Source organism: Physeter macrocephalus, chromosome 11 (genome assembly GCF_002837175.3).
Source record: "Physeter macrocephalus isolate SW-GA chromosome 11, ASM283717v5, whole genome shotgun sequence".
NCBI lineage: Eukaryota > Metazoa > Chordata > Mammalia > Artiodactyla > Physeteridae > Physeter > Physeter macrocephalus.
The window spans coordinates 158,580,632-158,601,685 of NC_041224.1; the positions used below are offsets into that span (position 1 = coordinate 158,580,632).

Consider the following 21,054-nt stretch of genomic DNA (forward strand, 5'->3'; position numbering starts at 1 on the left):
ACAGTCTGCCATGAGGCATTATAGATGTACTTTATGTGCTAAGAAACATGGGTGTGCTCCTGGTATAACTCTCACAATTTGGCAGAATCATCATGTGTACAGCCATGAGAATCGGACTGCCTACATTTAACTTCCAGCTCTGCCATTTGTTGGACGTGTGACCTGGTATCTATAAAATATAATAATATTGTCTTCTTCACGATGTACTTGTGAGGATTAAGTGCCATCTTAATGCATATAAAATCCTAGAAAGCACCAGGCAAATAGTAAGTGTTCAATAAATTTTAGCTATTGTTATTGATCTTTTGATTCTGCTCTTTCAGGAGATAAACGTTTCTTTTACATCTTGAGCATATGTTACATTTAGATAATGCTTCTCATCTGAGAAGAGATCTTCAAAATATGTTTTTCATTTTGATGGTATCTGTAACTCACACCTTTATCTGTGATCCTCTTAGAGTTTGCACATTATAATATACAACTATGAGCATGTCATGAATTTTACCCAGGTGAAGGTTGATTCCCAGGAATGACAGGTGTATTTATATTTTTTTCATGGACCTTTTGTGTGTTGTGTAAATAAGGTTGGGTGTATGATGATGACGTACTATTTTGAGAACTTTCCACTTGGTCTGCCTGGTCTCTCCGTGTTCCTATGCCTTTTATACACGAGGACAGAAGATGTTTGTTTCTTTTGTTCACTGTCATGTCCTCAACACCTGGAAGAGTGCCTGGTATATAGTCACAAATGAGCATACTGTGGTACCTCATAATCTAAAACTATTCATTTACTTCCCAGTATCTACCAAAGTCCATTGATTTTATTCTAATCTCAAAGCACCTTTGTATAACTATTCTTAAAATATGCTTGACACTTCTGTTAAATTGAAGTTTGTTATTATCTGAGCATAGCCCTCTCCTTTCCTTTTTGTGTATAGAGATACTGTTTTATCTACCTGTGAAATCTGATGCCATCACTTCTTTCATTAAAAACCCCACCCATCTATCAGGACCAGCTTCAGACTTTACCACATCAATTCTACTCACCTATATGCTATAGCCTCTCTCTTCTGAATGCTCCTGGCTTTATCAATATATCTTTGCTGGGTCATTTAGCCATGTTTATATTCTAGTAGTTATTTGTGTGTGCATAGTCTCCCTTCAGGACAGGGGATGTCGTCTGCTTCACCTTTGTACCCTCCATAGTGCATATTGGAATGTAGCAAGTATTTAGTAAGGACCTTTTCAGTGCCAGGTGCTGAGTTCAGTGGCAGATGGCTTCATAGGAATGTGAGTGATATTCACTTCCTGTGTTCTCTAAAATATTTGCTAAATAAATGATTAAACAAATTCACGTTTTGAGCAACATGGTGCTACATAACAGGCCCTGGACTTGGTATTGGATATACCGGGTTAAAATCCAGACTGTGTGACTTAGGGATGATAACCTGCTCCCCCTAAGAGCCTTGGTTTTCTGTTCGAAAGTAGGAATGATAGACCCACGTTGTGGCATTAAATGAGATAACATATTGGAGGGGGTGGAGGGCTCATAACCAAAATGTTTGGACTAGAGAAGGTTTCAAATAAGAGTGAGCTTCTTCCTTTCCTATAAAAGTGCTATTTGAATAAAAGTAAAATGTCTGGTTCCCAAAGGTGTCCTTAGCTTTTGTTGTTGTTGTTCTGGCCCTGGCTCCATCAATCTTCTTTGAACGGGCCAAGCAAACTTCTACAAGGCCTGGCCACTGGAGATGTTACGGGGCCTGGCTGTGCTGCCGCTCTTTTCTTTTTCTAGCAGCACTCTGGCAAGTATGTATTCGTCTGCTGTGGTGGTTATAAACTGCTGCTTCCCTCCTGTTCTTCATGAAATATTTACAGGCCTCAAGTTTTGTTTAGTGTCTTGTTTTGCTTTGTCGTGTCTACAGCATACAGAATTACTACCATTTGTGAGGGCATTTTCACTTTTGCAAAATGCCTTCACATCCATTATTTCATGTGGTACCATTGACAAGTCAGTGAGCGTGGTAGGGCAGGGACCAGTGCCATCAGATGCCTTTTACAAATGAGGACATAGAACCTCAGAGTTTAAGGGGTCTGCATACAGCTTAAAAGTGGCAGTGGAGGTCTAGCAAGCACAAGCCACCTGTCTACTAATTTGGTGCCCTCTCCTTCTACTCTGCTTACCCTGCAAGCAAAGGCAGACTCTGGCATCCTTCATCCTGACGATCCCCTCCTTTCTTCTCTGCAGAGGCGTCCATCCTGAGCTACGACGGCAGCATGTACATGAAGATCATCATGCCCATGGTCATGCACACCGAGGCAGAGGACGTGTCCTTCCGCTTCATGTCCCAGCGAGCTTATGGGCTGCTGGTGGCTACTACCTCCAGGGACTCTGCTGACACCCTGCGTTTGGAGCTGGACGGGGGGCGCGTCAAGCTCATGGTTAACTTAGGTATCGTATGAAGTCCCCTCCGCCACTCTGTTTGGGCTTGTCTTCCCTTTCTTTTCTGATTTTCATTGGTTTGACTGAATTCTTTGTTTGTTTCTTGAAATTTAGCCGCTCACCTCTTGTGTAATAGGCCAAGGATAAATCCCAACAGCAACAAACACCTTCTCCTTGTTTCTGCATGAGGTTTTGATGTCAATTTCTGGTTTCTGACAGTGGTGGTTTCTTTACTAGAAGATTTGTTTTCTAAGTTTCCTTTCTTGGTTTTTTGAATCGTTGAGCTTTGTGTAAAACACGCTACTTTGGTCCATCTTTTGATCAATCACATTCCCATTAAGTCCAACTCCTTGGTCACCACTCAAAACAGTCAAAGCAGAGGACTGGGACAGGGCATGAGATGGAAGCAAAATTGGAGGGTGGTGTTTGAGAGAACGAAGCCATGTGAGTGGGCTGAGAAATGCATTGTTTGAAGCTCCACAGGGACTGTTCGCATGGGAAATTCTGGTGGCCTTGATGACACTAGTATCTCCTTATATTTACTTTCTCCTAGTGGGGAGCACAAGTCACATTACTTCTGTTGTCCCGTCAGGGGAAAATTCTGTAAGTTTAGAATCTCTGACACATGGAAGGATGGTGTGGCTCCTCATATGTATCCCTTCTTCCTTCCTGACATTCCTACCCTCACTAGACGGCCCTTTTTATAAAAATTATTAAGTCACACTGTTACCAGTTACTCTGTTCTTATATAATACATATCCGTTTTTCCTTAGTGTTGAAAAATTATGACAGTTTCAAATTTGTAGCTTTATTGAGAGAGGACCTGTTCTTCTACTGTAATTACCTATAATGATACTTTGGAAATCCCTCTTTTATGGCCTCACATCCTCTCAGGCTGCTGACCTTCTTGACTGGATTCTAATCAATCTTCTATGGAGAGTGAGGACCTCTTGGTTTTTGGAAGGAAAAAAAGCAATCTCTATTTCTGCTGATTTTACTCAGTAGAAAGTCAGTGCCCTGTGTTGACAGGATTAGTGATACAGCTGAGCTCAAACTTTCTAAGCCTCTGATTTGTTTGGCTGTGTAGAATATGTTTAGATACACAACTCCTTCATAAAGATGTCAGTGGAATGGCTTGTCAGAGGCATGGAGAAGACATGATGGACAAATGTATCAGATGCAGGACGATACACAACCCTAGATGGCCGGTGGGAAGGTGGGAAATCAATACCAGTCTTATCTGCTGTCAGGTCAACTGGTCACTCTTGAAAAATGCCTATACGACAATCCTAAAAATCTCTAGGGCACAGAAGACTGTTTTGAGCAGTGGCTTGTTTAGTTGTGTCTCTCTCTCTTTTTTTTTTTTTTTCCAAGTTGCAGCTTTTACAGCACTATGCCCTTTTTCTTTTCCAAGCACATTTGATTTCTGTTGTCAGTGTGTCTCTTGGTTTTTCTTTGGTTTGTGTATGTGTGTGTTTGGTTATTTTGGGTTTTGTTTTCCTCTTTTGCTAGATCTTTGTGGGTGTTCCTGAGTTTCCAATCCTCCCCACCATCAGCCATGGTAAATCAAAAGATGGTATTCAACCCTTCAAAGGCCCAAAGCCTGCGGCCCGCATAGCAAACAGCCTTGAGAACAGAGTGTACTGAGCAGCCTGCAGGGACTGGCATTCCCCTGTCCCCCTCACCTTCCCCTCCCTACACCATCCTCCCCACCTGAAACCACCACCAGTAGCCTACTGTCAAGTTCTCTGAAAAACAACAGAAGAAATAAAAATAAAAAATAACCCCTCCCACAACTAAAATGAAGACAAATGTGACCTCCTAACTAGCTCACAGAAAAGAAGATAGGGTCAGTTTTTAACTGTCTATTTCAAGGTAAGAGAGAGCCAGAGATATAAGGAATATTCAGCCCCGTAGGGTCCTGGGGAAATGCACATTGCCTTTAAACAGACAACTTTGTTTTTTTCCTATTTAGATGTTGTTTTGTAAGATTAGAAGGCCAACTATGACAGGTCTCACATCTTAGAAGGAAAAATGGAGGTGGAGGGAGATAAAAGGGGATGAAGAAAGAGATGAACAGGTTTTCTCTGTCTCTCTTTCTCTCTCCCTCTCTGTCTCTCTCTGTCTCTCTCTCTGTCTCTCTCTCTCTCTCACACACACACACACACACACACAGTCATAGATCCCAGGTGTATTCCTAGAAGCATTATTTTTGCATTTTAAACTGTCACAAAAACTTTGTTTTTTTCCTATTTAGATGTTGTTTTGTAAGATTAGAAGGCCAACTATGACAGGTCTCACATCTTAGAAGGAAAAATGGAGGTGGAGGGAGATAAAAGGGGATGAAGAAAGAGATGAACAGGTTTTCTCTGTCTCTCTTTCTCTCTCCCTCTCTGTCTCTCTCTGTCTCTCTCTCTGTCTCTCTCTCTCTCTCACACACACACACACACACACACAGTCATAGATCCCAGGTGTATTCCTAGAAGCATTATTTTTGCATTTTAAACTGTCACAAAAATCTGGGAGGTGTGCTTTTTTAAAAGACTCCGCTTTTGCCTCCTGGCTCCTTTCTGCACATGATCAGTGTAGCTCATCCTAAGTTGAGGCATCTTAGGCAAAAGAGCGCTGTGCTCCTCTAGAAACAATGGTCACTTCTTTTTTCCCTGAAGGGTATGGTTCACCACAGTTACTGGTTTGAATTTACTTTCTTTCAAACCTAACACAGAAAACTGAACTTAAATTCCTTGTACATGTGTACACAACTCTTCATCCTCATGCTTTGTTTGAAGGTTCTCTTCCCCCCTTCCCCAGAATATAGCCCTTCATAAATGCTTTTCTTCTCCTTGTCATGAATTCATATTACCCTTTTTTTTCATTATAGTAGAAAACATCTCCAAGCAGAGTGTGCATTTACGTACACAATCCCCAAAACTAACTTCAAAGGATCCCTCCCTCCGTTTAAGTTGTGTCTCTTTTCTAGCACAGGCACGAATGATATTCCAATTTATTTCAAATTGTTCACACATATAAGGTCATGATATGAATGTCTGTATTTTTCTGATGTAACGTGTCTCTTAAATATCAAGGGGACTAGGCTTTTCCAAGGGCCTTGCTTTCTGAAGATAGCCAGCCGTGGCAGTAGCAGCCATGAGCAATGTCCAGCTACACATAGCACGTTTTTAAAAGCTTTGAGGTTGGCCATTGACCAATCATATTTTTATCTCTTAGGATTAAAAGATATAATAATTTTTAATATTATAGTATTTTTAAATATTTTGAAAACCTTATTTTAATCTCACAGTAACTTTCTGAGATAAATCAGTAGTGTTTTTATGATTGCTTGATAGATGTGAAACAAAGAAAGTAGGTCACAGAGGTGGGACTACCCATGTTTCTAAACTACTCAGTCATCATGGGTTATCCGTTACCTCCACAGATCAATACTGTGGATTAGCGACGTGACAGACTTAATGACTTCTAACTGCTTTCAGGATGGTCACCTTTTAAACATGCACGGAAGGCATCTTTTTCTTAGTGCTTGGTTTGAATTGAGCCATACAGCAGAAAAGTCAATCAGTATTGGTACAGCCTCATTCATGGGCCTGTAAGAATCCTCAGCAGAATGCAGGCAACCCTTCTTCAGTGGTGGAGGCTTGTAGGCAGTGCCATGCAGCTTGGTTAATTGCATTCAGATTCTCCAGATGTTCTCTCTCTGGAAACATGGACTTGCAGACTACTGTTTACTGTATGCATCACTGAAGACATAAAACTCCTAGAAACATTCACCTCTTCCGTGCTCAACCTGAAGCTCATCAATATAGAAAATAATAATTTCTCCTTATTTACTAAAATTAAATGAAAAAACTGAAACAGAATGAACAGCACACACACACATACCCACATCCCTCAAATACCATGCCAAGGCTCAGGCAGAGAGAGAACTTCGGCTGCTACTGGAGATCTAAAGGAAATTGCCTTCCCAGGTCAGTTCTTCTGATTCATTTTTCATTAAAAAATACATCATCACTATCAAGACCACCCTCTCAGACCCTGTGAACAAGGAACTGGGGTAGATTTTTCTCCTCAAACTTATCCTTCAAGTAAAGTAGCAAAATAATTTTTCACTTCTTGACTTAACATACCCAATTTTCTGCTATCTTGAAAGCTCCAAGTCCTCACGTTGTTTTTTTTGTTTGTTTTTGTTTTTTTGCGGTACGCGGGCCTCTCACTGTTGTGGCCTCTCCCGTTGCGGAGCACAGGCTCCGGACGCGCAGGCCCAGTGGCCACGGCTCACGGGCCCAGCTGCTTCGCGGCATGTGGGATCCTCCCGGACCGGGGCACGAACCCGCGTCCCCTGCATCGGCAGGCGGACCCTCAACCACTGCGCCACCAGGGAAGCCCCTCACGTTGTTTTAAAGACACCATTCAGTTCATGGAACCACTTGAGTGAACCCAGAAGGACAAGCCCAACCCAACACCTCTGCCTAGACCAGGTCCTTGACTAAGAATAAATCCTCAGCAGCACAGAAACCAAAGCAGAAAACCACTTCTTGTTTAAAGTTCTTGGGGTTGTTGCTTTAGGCTCACTCTTTCCCTTTCCCTCTCTGAAGCACGCCCATACTTCTCCTTCCCCTCTTTCCTGAATCCATCAGTGAGGGGCATTTCTCTAGCCTTGGGTGATGGTAGGCAAACTGGCAGCTGAGGCCCCACTTCTTCCTCCCTCCCTGCCCTCCCCTTCCCCAGTCCTCACCAGGGGCATGGCCTCCTCTGTCCGGTGATCGTACCAGTTGCTCCAGGGCTGTTTGCTCCCACTTTTCTGTTGCGGTTGACGACACATGACAAACCTAACCGCACGAAACCAAACCCAGATTTTTTTCTCAAGAGATGTTCTTCTGGGGAACAAATAAGCTTCCTGCCCCCTTCCTCGGAATGCTTGGGTGTTATAAATTGCTCCTATCTGGATTCACGTAGTTTCATTCTGCCCTGTCATTTGCCACTGGTTTCTTTCTCGCTTTCTTAAAATGGTTTACTTCAGGAAATTCAAATCGTGGCATTATCTTCCACAAGTCCTCCAAAACTATTGGGTTTACCTTAGCTAGAAGAAAAGCACAGTTTCTAACTGTATTTTTTTTCCTGTAATTTTCTCCTTTTCTTTATCGTTTTACTTCTACCTTTTAATGTCTGGCTTTAAACAAATTCTTATAGGAATTCCCACAATTGAAAACCAAACTTAGGTTCAACTGGGCAGCCTGGTAACAGTTAACCTGAGACACTTCTCTGCCCGTTCTGCCCAACCCCTCCTAACACCCATTGACTCTGCTCTAGACCTTTTACGCTGTGTGTCCCTGACTCCAAACAGATATTAATAAAAGGATAGATACTCTGATCTCTGGCACAAAATACCTTGTCTGGTGACCAGCACAAGAAAATTAGCCACCCTTTATTCCCTCTCTTTCCCATTAAAAAACAAGAATTTTCCTTCTTCAAGATGCAGGATCACAGAGTGAAATAGGTAGGATGTCAAAGGTGCCCAAGACCTCCTCCCCATGTGCCTGTCTCGCCTTCTCCTCAAATGCTGTGGGCGCTTGATTCAGTCGGAGCATTCAGGCAGGAAGACGGAGACGGGCTTCATGAGCGGGTTGGTCTGGGGGCCTTTGAAACCACAGCAGAGACCCCGATCAATTATGATAACATCATACAACTCCTTCTACCCAGCACCCGAGCCCGCCTCTCTAAAATCTGGGATGGGTGTTTGTGCGGTTAGCTGTTTGCAAGTGGCCATTTTATGACAGAAAATGACCAGGTGGTGTTAACCCTTTCCTTACCTCTGAGGATAACGGCAAGTCTGCCTACATAAATCTCTATAGCATTTGGGGCCTGACCTGAGGAGAGAGGGTGGAGGGAGTTTGGTTTTAGAAAAAGAGAAAGGGTTAAATACTGCACTGAGAAACTTCATGGACAGATTTTTTAAAATGGTACAATATGGTCAGACTGGTGATATATCTTTGAAACACTAAAACAAAAATTGTCTTGATGCTACTTTTAAAGATAAATTTTAAGAAAAACCAATTGTAGAGGGAAACAAACTAAAACCTGCATTTGGTGGGGAAATTTTTGCAGTATTTTCCAAGTTTAACAAAATTAATATTTCAAAGTCCAGTTTTGAAATACTTTATATAAGTGAATAGGATTTTTGAAAGAAAAAAAAGAAGCCTACTCGGTGTCTATTGTGGATATATATGTATACCAGTATATATCTCTATACATACGTGTATATATATATGTGTGTGTGTGTATATATATATGTATCCAACTTTACTAAACAATATACTGTACATATACACCCACCCTTAAACTTGTGCATACTGTATATATATATATAAAATGGCCACATTTCTTGCGTGTGTCTGTCCCCGGAAGGGTGGACTGATTGTTTTTGGATGTCTGCAGCTGTTACCTTGAAGGATGCAATTTCATCTTTCATTTATTTTTCCCCATCTAGACTGTATCAGGATAAACTGTAACTCCAGTAAGTTTTCCCTCAAGTTTCATTTTGTTCTTTAAAAAAAAAAAAGAAAACTGACTTTATTTTGTTTACTGTTTTATGAGCTGTTTTTTATTTGAATTATTTTATTTTTTGACAGTGGAGTTGGGGGGAACTGGGGTTGACAAGCTGAAGGGTTGGGGTGATGGTTTGGGCTGAGCGTGGCCCAGGGTGTGGTTTCGGAATTGGGGCAGGTCCTCTCTTCTTTCCTTGCATTTGTTCTATATGCAGAAAAGGAGGAAAGGGTACCTGGATAATGACATAGTTTGAAAATGAATTGAAATGGTAATTTGTTGTTTTGGGAAAATAACTCTCAGGGGTGGACCAAAAGCATTAGAGCAACCAGAATGCACTTCTCCACTACCAAAAGCTTCAGAAAATGAAAGCAAAGTTCATGACCCACAAGCTGGCTGCCAACTCTGACTTTTCTTTCTTGGCATTTATCGCTGTAGGGTTTTTTTTGTTTTTGTTTTTTCCCTAAGGAGGGTGGGCAAAGCATTGCTCTTGGTAATAATGCAACATTTTAACCAAAGACTTGAGATACATTCTAGCTCTTCTGAATAAAGAATGGCAGACTATTATTTTTACCTTATTCCATTCAAATATTCCACCTCTTGAAGAAGGGTCTTAATGAGGAACAGGCTGAATACTACTCAGGCATTTCTTCCTCTGTCTCAGAAGTGCACATTAACTGGAGTCGTGAGGTAGGGTAATAGGAGGTGAAAGAGGAGAGATGGGCTTGAGGGAAAGAATAGAACTAGGTGATAAAAGGAAGAAAGGAAGAAATATACTTTGAGCTCTATCGTGTGTTATATTAGTTAAGGCATTTAAATAACAATTAAGCAACTAGGGTAATTGGTTAGGGTGATAAGCTACAACAGGCGATCCCAGCATTTCAATGGCTCAACAAAAAAGGTTTCTTTCTTGTTCGGGCAAAGTCCAATGCCAGTTGAGCAGCTCTCCTGGTCAGCTCTCTTCGAAGAAGTAATTCAGGCATCTAAGATTCTTTCATGAGTTGGGTTCAGCAACCTTGGAGTTTTCCACTTCCCGTTCTATCCATAGGGAGGAGAGAGAGAGCTTGGATAGTTATGCAATATGTTTTATTGCCTTGCCTGAAAATGCCATACATCACTTCTGCGTATATGTTGTCAGACATGGTTCCATCTTAAACTCAGAGGAAACTGGGAAATACAGTCTTCCTGTGGAGCAGGAAGACAAAATTGGCCTGATTGAGCATCTAACACACATGATTCTCAGTATTATCTTCTGATTTTTTGCTTCTTTCCTTGCTAGGGTCTTTCTGTAGGAACAAACTCAGAAAAGGAGATAGCCTCTTACATTTCATTTAGTTGTTTATCCCATCCTTCTAAAAATTTTAAAGGTGTTAGCTGGTTTAACCTTCTTTCTTGGGAGATACATTATCAGGATGACAAACTAATAAAGCCCAAATCCAGTTCTGGGTGGCAAATGTTCCATATAAATGAACAACAACAACAAAAAGAAATGTAAAAAATTGATATAAGCCACAACGTCCTAAAGTACAGTGCTTTCTGCTTGTCTTGGCATCACTTTCAGTTAATTTAAGCAATGTCCTATATTGCTGTGTTTAAATATTTCTAATTAGCCAGAAATTTCTCATGATATTTAGATCATTACAAGTCTAATTGAAACATCCTTTTTCTCCAAAGACTGGCGTTTTCTCTTTCTTTAAGCAGCTTTATTGATATATAATTTCCATACCACAGAGTTCATCCGTTGTAAGCCTACAGTTCAGTGATTTTTTATTAAATTTCTAGGGTTGTCCAAATATCACCATATTCACATTTTAGAACATTTCCAGCACTCCCCAAATTTCTCTTAGGTCCTTTTGCAGTTAATCCCTTCTCCTACCCATAGTCCTAGACAGCTGTTGGTCTGCTTTTGTCTCTATAAACTTGCCTTTTCTGGGCATTTTGTATAAATGGAATCATATAACATGTAGTCATCTGTGTCTGGCTTCTTAAAAAAATATAGCATATCTATAGAAAACTTTTTCTTTTCCTTTTGCATTAGTTTCCAGAAGGAAATAAGATGAAAGCTGAGCATGAAGGTGGAAAACGTCTTCCATAGTTGAATCTGGCACCTTCTGGCTTCAGAGACTTATTTGCAGAACAGAGAACTGAGGGAGTTATTTGATCAGGGTATCAGGGCCTGCTTTTTGTGTTCTATCCATACTTTATCTTACATTTACTTCCATGTATTCCATCTGATCAGCCATGGAGAGTCATCATAAGACAAGTTCCCAAATTCTTTCTCCTGGGAATACAGTGATTCTTCTCCAGGACACAGATGCCAGCAGATTTGCTAAGCCTGATAAAATATTTTCTATTCAGAGCCACCAAAAGCAGCATCGAGAGGAAATGCACACAGCAAAGATGTGTTCCTGACTTTGATCACAGAGTAGAAAGAATATAACTGGTTTAAATCAATATTTAGGTAAAAAGCCAAGATTGGATTTTGAAAAATCAATTTTGAATTCTCATGATAAATTTTTAACATACTAAGGAAGTTAGTTTTGGTGAAAGCATCAGAGAAAGAATACATAGTGCCCACTAGTTGTACAGGGGTTGAATAGGAACAAAACAAAACAAAACACAAGCTCCTCAAACTAATCTAAGTCCTTTAATGCTGAGGTGTATAGATGTGTACCCAGGGTAATGTAGAGTCACAAAGTATATGTGATACATTTTCTTGAAGTTAATTGTTGATTTGGAGTAAAAACTTGAATTGAAAGCAAAGTGATATATGATGCAGAAGAATGCAAATACACATGCATCTTATTTAATAGATAAATCTTATTCTTATGTTTTAAGAAAAAACATAAGAATTCAAAAACCTATCATTTTTATTGTGTATCTTCTCTATTCCATTCCCACCATTATTGGCCCTTGGATACAAAAGTTTGAGAAGACTATACAACTAAATTAGGAGATAAAACAGGTACAGGTGACTAGAACTTCCAAACCCCTCTTCTCACATACATATCAGAGTTCATAGTTCAACCTGTTATAGAATCTCAAGTTGTTTCTGTAATCTCAAGTTGTGTGGATCCTGTCTCTTACACAGTTTTTCACTGGAAGAGTACAAGAAATAAGATTGATTTGCAGCCTGAACGTGAGAGGGAAGGACTTTCCACTTACTCCTGAGCTCCAGCTGGCATTTCAGTAACTGTCATAGGGTGTAATTGCTCAAGTTGCAACACAAAACTTTTTTCTCTTGAAGGGACATAGGGAATTAAACTTTAAGTTTGGATATAAGTTCATGAATTTTTCCAGTTAATTCTTTTTTAGAATGCCTGTTCTGTGAAAAGTCAGTCAGGTAACATACTGAAGGACATCATGTGTTTTTTTTTTTTCCCTGTTCATCTGCCTCAAAATATTGTTCGTTCAGGGAAATGGCTATTTCCAAGGGTTTGTGTGACTGTCTTTTTAATGGCAAGAAGAACATGAAGAAGGACCATCTTCCAGTGTGAGGAGAAAACAACTGGACATGATAGAGGGCAGTGATCACAAGACAAAAGCCTTTTTCCTTTTGGCTTTCTTGGCTGGCCCTTCTGTCAGTAACTGATACAGCTCCATGACAAGGGTTTCCAAGAAGCAGAAACAATTTTCTAATCAGGTTCTCTGTCTTTCTCCCTTTCTTACTTTCTCTTTTCCAGTACTTTGTCTTTCCCCATAATATCTATGATTTACTTATCATTACTCATTCCAAATCTTACTACCCCTGCTTTCCAAATCCTGCAAGAATACCACACCATAAACTCTTCTCAGGCTGTTATCACCAAACATTTATTAGAGACTGTGCCAGTCAAAGTCTTTGGTTGAATCGGGGATATGCTATGTTTGATTCATCTGCCAGGGATATTTCAAAATAAGTAGTAAGGAAATTTCCAATTTAGAACTGACTTTAAAACTGCAGAAGAGCAACGGAGTTGGCAGTCATCATGGTGGGTTGAACTCCAGGGTGACCTGGAGCACAGCTAAAGAAAACAGGGCTGCTTTCTGGGGATTTCTGGAGGAAATCACTCATTCCTATGGTTCCAGTTCCATGAGGCTGGCAGTACCTAAGAGGCATGCAGTTCTGAAAACAGGTATGAACTTCTTGTTGATCTCGTGGGTGTTTGCTCAAATGAAAGTCTGTAAAATGGTTTGTCGTCTTTAACGTGGTCTGATTGTGACCCTGCCTTACGATTTCTGAGCCCCTCCTTCATCCCATCCCTTTTAAGCTGTGTGCTGTATGAATGAATACAGTGACCTCATATTGATTACATATGAGTATAGTATGAATGAATATAGTGAACACAAATGAATGAATATCAGTTTCCCCCCTTTTTTCCAATCTTTCTCTCTCAAAGGCTAATTCCTCTGTGTGTGGCCATTTTCTCAATCTTTCTGGAAAGGAGGGCATATATCACATGAAAGTTGTGAGGAAATCGTGAGTTTTGTGTATATGCCTGATTATTTAGGTATATGTAGAGCTCCCCCCAGTTACTTTGAACTTGAAACCTTACTAACTTACCTGTGATAAGATTAATTTTTTCCTTCTTTGACATACAAAAATATACTGACCTTAAAACGATGAAGTGCCACAATGTAGTCATTTGTGTCTGAGAACAGCTTTTATAATCTTGTCCACTTCCCACAGACTCTGTAATCTTTGAATCATAGAGATGCACAATAATATAAGAGCTGCAAGGAAGTAACATCCCAAGGATGTTACATGTCTCCAAGTCATGCCTCTGAAAGCTACTAGTATTTACTAAATATCCCTTCTCTTGTACTTCCTCTGCCTCGCACCTGTTTTTTGCTTTTTTGCCTTCACTTCTGTGCTTTGGGTTTCCAAGCAGACTCAATGCCAGTGTTTTGGCAGAGTCGACAGGGTGTGGGTGGTTCTTGCTTAATGTAGGCATTAAAATTTATTACACTAGACTTCTGGTTTTCTTCTCTTTTTCTCTGTCTTCCCTGTCTGTGGTACCAGAATAAGTGACCTCATCTTTAGGCCTGCTTCATCTAGAAATCCCAGAGCTGACTTGTTTAGCTTATCCCTGTAACTCAGAAACGCTTACCTCAGGTCAGCCAGGAAGGCTGACTTCTTCATTGTTAAGTCCCTGCGAAGGAAACTGTAGAACCTCTCTGGTATCCGTTCCAAGATTTGGATCACCATTGCTGTCAGCCTGATCCTACCACTTCTCTTGGTAGAGTTTTAGTGAAGATGGAAAAAAAATCACAAAGCAGAATCTTATATCCAATAATGTATTATTCTTTATCCAGCTATCAGCATAACACCTGAGGCTTTGTATTTTTTTATGGAATGATTATGGTGTACTTCAACTTTTACCAAAACCTGAAATTTAAAAGATAACACGTAATTTTGTTTCTCTTTGGAATATTTTCTATTTCTTGTGACATATAAAATACCTCACGTGTAAGTTTATTCATAGTATCAATAGTAGGCAGATTAGTCTGTGATAGTAGGATGCTTCCTAAACATTGAGTATTACAAACAGCAAAAGGACTCTGGAGCCGAATAGGCTGGGTTCAACCCTTTCTATACCACTAATGAGTTTTGTGTCTGTGGACGATTTACTTTAACCCTCAGTTTCCTCAGTTGTAAAATGGGCATAATTACAGTATCTGTGTCTTTGAGTAAGAACAGAAGCTAGAACGTAACATGTGCTGAATGTGTGGTGATGGTGACGGTTTGGGTGATGATGAGGATGACTAGTACTAGCAGAGTATTTCAACTGAAAAGATGATCTTTTGAGAACTGTTTTTGTTCAAGAATGGACACCTTTGTATTCTTAAAACCATTCTTGGTAGCTTAATAGATGCCTGTAAAATGAGCATCCTACTTCCTTCAGTCTATTACTCAGGGCAATAATAAACTCTTTTCAAGGCCATCAAAGTTGCATTGGATTCTGCATCAATAGCATTACTAATACTGTTGATGAGAACATCACATTTTTTTTTCCGCCCTCAGTGCATTATGACAAACAAATACTTGATGTTAACCCAGAACTAATGAAAATATTTTGGTTTCATGAGTTCTTCTGTTTTTCTCTTGGAGACTCTGATATCATTTTAATAAAAGCTTAATAGTGTTCTAAAATGAAAATATTATCTTTAAAGTACACAGATATGATTCAGTGATATCATATTTGTGACTTTAATATCTTCTAATATCAATTTTGTATAATCTAAACAGGAACTAAAATAAAAGAGAGTCAGAGAAATAAGAGTTTTTGCAGCAAGGGTACAGATTTCTGGCTAAGAACATTACTGTCTCTCTGGCTTCCTTGGCCCATTCCTGGCATGGATTTAAAAGTCATCACGTTTATTCAGACCATTGTGAGAAAGGAGGGCTAGTTCACCAAGAGGAGAAGAGGGTCATACCCTTCTTAGGAGATCTTGTATTTTGGTTTCAGCCAGTTTGTTGAAGCATAGCATAAGTCAGTATGTTAAGAGATTCACATGTGGACCTTTGGGTAATTGAAATTACACATATTCCATACACATACGCAAAGGCTGGTGGTTCAGGCCTTATCAGATTTATACATGATGCCCAGAGAAGTAGAGAATTAATGACCATTTAGCAGTTAGAACTACAGTACCATCCATCCCCAAATTCTGAGAATGTCCTTTGAGCACAGGTTAGAAGAGAGAAAAACAGAAGAAGGAACATCTCTTTCAGTGGCTTTAGCTAAGACCACTTTTTCTGGGATTTGAAACTGATCCCTGGGCTCTAGCATGCAAATCTATCACCTTTTGGTCTGCTTCTCTTACGTACAGTGGGCTCCTGGTATGGAAAAGTTCACTCAGTAAGGTATTTTAACATTTGTAATCCATCTGGATTTTAGAAAGGATAAAGGGATTGGGGTCAAGCACCCAATTAAAGAGTAGACAGAAGTGAGACTGAAGCATTATATTATAAATAAGTGGCTTCCCAAGGAGAATGTTTTGTCTCATAGAAGGAAGAAGCAGAGGAAATAGCAAAGGAGATGGAAAAAACAAAGAAGTTAAAAACACACTTCATGAAGTATATAGATATAAGCAAAGTTGATAGAGTTATTGAATTCTAGAAAAGGTTGATAAATAATGGAGTAAAATTTCTCTATCTTGACATCCTAAAAATGAGCAAACACCTTGTCAATTTAGGAATGATCTATGGTGAACTGAACTGTCTGGGAAGAGCGGCAATATAGACTCCTAGAACTGTTTACAATCACAGTTCAAGCCACTGTACTTTTCCATTAAATTAGTGTACATAGTTTGGAGATATGTACATACATATAGTGATATCTTATGTCAACACAGCCTAAAATTTTTTTTTTTGCCGGTACGCGGGCCTCTCACTGTTGTGGCCTCTCCCGTCGCGGAGCACAGGCTCCGGACGCGCAGGCTCAGCGGCCATGGCTCACGGGCCCAGCCGCTCCGCGGCATGTGGGATCCTCCCAGACCGGGGCGCGAACCCGGTTCCCCTGCATCGGCAGGCGGACGCGCAACCACTGCGCCACCAGGGAAACCCCCCAGCCTAAAATTTTTATGCTGATATCTGGCCACTGTAGGATTTTCATGACCTGAAGCTACCTTGGACATAGTGTATACTTAAAAAATAATTAAGTCACTGAGGTAATGAATTGTACCCATTTCTCTACCTTAATTTATTATTTTTACAAATACTCTTAGGAATCGATACAGAGTTACAAGCCGGAAAAATATAAACTACAACTCTTTGTTTTGTTGTCATTCTAAAAGGAAGAAAAATAACTGGAGTGAATTTGTTCTTTTATCCCTAATAATCTGAAAGAATAAATATTATTTTCTCTGTAAAGCAGGGAACTTCAGACAAAATGAAGGTTTTCATGAAATCCAATTTGGCCAGGCTTTGGCTGGAGTCAGAAGAATTTCATGAAGGAAGGTGAATGCGTGTCAGTACACATTACATGTTGTCACTCTTTGTTCACTTACTCGATGAAAATTTACTGAGAGTTAACTGGGTTCCAGGTGTTGATATCAGTTTTAGGGATTTATACTATGGATTTCCAAGGAGAATGCAGAATGAATCCTCATAGACTAGGGACACCCCCATTTTCCCCTCATTGTCTGTTTCTCATAGAGAAATTGAAACTCAGATGTATGTACCTTTAAAATCCAGATGAGTTTCTCATAGATGTTATTCAGCAGTGGTTCATTTCATTATTCCATTCAACATAATGGTTTCTTTTTTTTCACAATGTATGTATGTTCCTAGTGCTGAGGCCCTGAACACTGGGTCTCCTTAGTCACGTCTTTTTCCTTATTTTCCTTTTTCTGTTTTGGCTTGTCCTCCTGCAGCTGACCACCTGCTTAGAGCCATACAAAATGTCAACAGCTGATGTTTCAGGCGCTTTAATTTTGACTATAAATGGTGTTTCTGTTTTTTATTCTACAGTTTGAAAATGTCTTTTTATACTCAGATCCATTTTATTTGTCTAATTGCCGCAGTAAGGTTTACAAGGTGACAAGTTCACTAAGTATTAGTGTTAGGCACAGTTTATATTGAGGAACAGTTTATATTTTGAAAATTAGGAAGGATCACTTTATCAATGAGGTGTAGTACGTGTAGTAACCACTTGGCAAGTTAACATTACCAACCAAACCCTTTATTCCTGTTTGATAACAAGATAAATGCATCAGTGAATATACTTCTTTTTTGTTGCTTTTCACTATATAGTATATATATATAGTGCAGCAGGTTTCACTCATACATTATTTAGGAGAAGATTATAATTTGAATTATAGAATTTCTGGAACAGTTAACCACAAAGTGCAAGTCTCCCTACTGATTCAGAGCATCTCAACAAACAGAGTTTTTCTCAGTTTTAGAATCAATTTTGGGAAGAAAACTTAGACACCAGGGGATGTTGCTTCTGAAAGAAGCAGAGTAATTTTCTGGCTGTTCTATCGATTAAGTGACTAAAATCACAAGGCTTTCTAACTGGATGTTTATTAGAAGTTAGAGAAATAAATCTTAAAGGGGTTGTTTACATTTTCCTTCTGAAAGTGAAGTTGTTTCAGATTAAATCTGATTATATAATATTTGTATACAAAACAATTTTGCTGTCATCCCGAAAGCCTTGTGAAAGCAAGAGGTATATGGTGCTTAGTTATAGTAATCTAAGTCTTCCTGAATGGCTGACATTATATTGCAATAGGAAGATGTTAAAAGGCATGTGTTCTAAAAGAGAGACAAAATGTAATAGAGATCATATCCCCTGAAGCAAAGTCTCTGAACAGTTATGAGCTCAGGATCCTCCCAGTGTGCCTGTCGGGGGCATATATTTAAATATTAACATATTACAAATGGGGAAGCCAAGGCTTGTGGAAGGTGTGTGCATTGCATAAGGTCTCAGGGTGATTAGTGGCAGGCATGAGTCTTCAAAAATTTCATTTTCTGATTCTTAATCAAATGAACAGTATTTGTCACCTGAGTTGTAGTCTTTTAATGATGCTACGAGACATGATTTTCTTCGGAATTAGTTTTAAAAAATGCGGGGTGCGAGGGGGGGAAGCACTGCAAAGATACCAAATTAGGAAGCGTATTGTGACCTAAACTCTTAGTTGTTGGGTGAACAGCATTTTGAATAGAGTGAAGTTTAGTTCTGAAGTCTAGGAGATGACAGAGAAATGAAATTCATGTTACCCACAAGTGTGGGCAGGATAAAATCTAAAGCAATAAACAGGGGGCTATTCCTCTGTTCTTAAGAAAATAAAAAGTAAGAAAATTAGAAATGTTCAAGGTGGAGAGAAGAAGGCCTGTCTATTTCCTCTGAGTGGTTTTCCTGTGACAGTCTGTCAGGAAGCCCTTTTCCTGCCAAGGAGAAGGAACTACCCCACTGACCAAAAGGAGGATGCCCCCAGGAGTGGGGAGGTGAGAGCAGCAGAGACAGAAAACAGGAAGGGAACGGAAGCAGCAGATGGCAACAACATAATGTGTGCAAAGTAGGCAAAGACCAAGAGAAAGGACACACATGAGTATTTGTAATGGAGTAGCATAAGAGGAATGTGTTTTATCACTGTAGAAAAAGTCTGTATCTTTCTGATCTCACAAAGAAAAAGAAAACACAGTAGAAGGTGAATAAAGACAGTATGGTGAAGCCATTGGCCGAGGGGATGGCTAGAGAAGGCTTGCCATCTCCTTATATGAAGAAATTCATGGTTGAAATTCAAGTCATATTGTATACCTGTCAATAGTTGGAATGTTTAACTTAACTGTTTGATTCACTGATTGTTATTTACAAGCAAACTCCCTATTTGATAAAGGAACCAATTTAAAAAAACTTGCTGATTATCAGAAATAGGAAAGCTAGGTGTTCTGTTACCCTAATGACTAGGTAAGTGCCCAGGTACTTATCCATGGCTGAGTTTATCCATACCCCTACATACCTGGTAGGATGAGAATCTCATGATTGACATCTCAAAGGCAAGAAAATTGAACACTAAGTGAAGACACAGCCCCATTCTTTCCCCTCTACAAATTTTCCCTGAATGCTTTTCTTCCTTTGTTACAGCAAATATGGATGCTGCTAAGTCCATATACAAGGACATTTGCAATAACAAATTTTAAACCTTTGCTATTGTTATATAAAGTGATCGACTTTACAGATGGCTACTAGTTACAGTAAAAATTATAGCCAAGATTGTTTTCTGCATGCCAGGCTCTGAGATGAGCAGTTTGCTTGCATGATCTTGTTTAATCTTCACCATGGTCTTATAAGGTGTTATTATCCTCATTTTAGAAATGAGACTTAATCATGTGAAACGCTTTGCCTGGCTTCACATTCAGTATAGCTGACCCCAATGCTGTGCTCCTCACGACAGCACATACTGCCTCTCCAGCTCAGATGCTGAAATGTTGATGCTAGATGAACGCAATCAGCACTCCAGGACAAGGGCTAATGGTCCTCACGAAAGACGCTGCATCTAGTCACTAATAAATCCTATTTCTTTAGCTTGTCTTTCTGTAACCTTGACCTTTCCAGAGTCAGGCTTCCTCACCTCAGCTTTGTAGGCATCTTAGTGTCCCATTCTTATTCATAACTAGTCTCTAAGGCACTGCTTAATTCTGTGACCGGAAGGTAGTTGGCATTTAGGGATGCATAGAGGATGAATTAGGAATTATCACAGACATAGGGATGTCTAAGAACAGGGTAGTGTTGCAATGCCATAACTGCTAATTGCTGAGTCATCCTCCATGTGCCAGATGCCTAGTTGGTATTCCTTGTCTTTTGTCTCTTTCATTAGACCCTAGTGCTCTAGTCTCAGCAAACAGATTGTGGTTACCCGACTTCCCCAAGCTCTCTTATACCTCCGTTTCTGCATCCATGCTTCACCTTATGCACTGTGTACCATTTCTGTCTGTATCTCCATAGCCAACTGCTTCTCATCCTTCATGACAGCTCAGGGGTCACCACTCATGTGAATCCTTCCCTTCCTCAGGCGTGTCTAGGTTTGTTCATCTCTAAAGTTCCAGAGCACCCTGAATGCACAACTTTCAGAAGTCTTATCACATTTGTGTTGCTTTACTTGCTTACATGTGTACCTCCTGAACCAATCTTTGGATTCCTCACCGTTTGGGAAAATGTCCTATTCGTCACTGTATCTTCACTGTCTAGCCAGTGCCAGACATATAGTTGGCATTAATGCACATTTATTGAATTAATAATTATAAGCCTAATGACTTGAAACTTTGGATGACAAGAGAAATCTCCATGTATGAATACAGATTACTTAGTAAGAGGAAAATTGTTCCATATTTACAAAGAAGGAAATCTCAGCAGATCCGATTAGAATACCATAGATTACCATGTTAAGGATATTTGTCCAGGTCCTAAAGAGAAATATGTTTTTAGAAATCCTTACTAAATACTACTATGTTAGAAGGCTAACATTTAAAATGAGGAAATGTGATTTCAAATTGATCTGATTCTTCTTTTGATTGTTCAAAGAAACATCGGAAGCACAAATTGCTTTTGGGCAGTATTGTTCTGTAC

The 21,054-nt window shown here is 39.7% G+C and overlaps 1 protein-coding gene across 4 annotated transcripts in view; it reads left to right on the top strand.

Moving 5' to 3' along the window:
• NRXN3 (neurexin 3) overlaps nucleotides 1-21,054 on the top strand; it is a 1,750,257-nt gene that overhangs the window by 641,706 nt on the left and 1,087,497 nt on the right. For all 4 annotated transcript variants that reach the window (XM_028496242.1, XM_028496240.1, XM_028496243.1 and 1 more), the window contains 2 exons: nucleotides 2,246-2,449; nucleotides 8,943-8,969. In XM_028496242.1, the coding sequence (XP_028352043.1) occupies nucleotides 2,246-2,449; nucleotides 8,943-8,969 (231 nt within the window). The remainder of the gene's footprint in view (nucleotides 1-2,245; nucleotides 2,450-8,942; nucleotides 8,970-21,054) is intronic.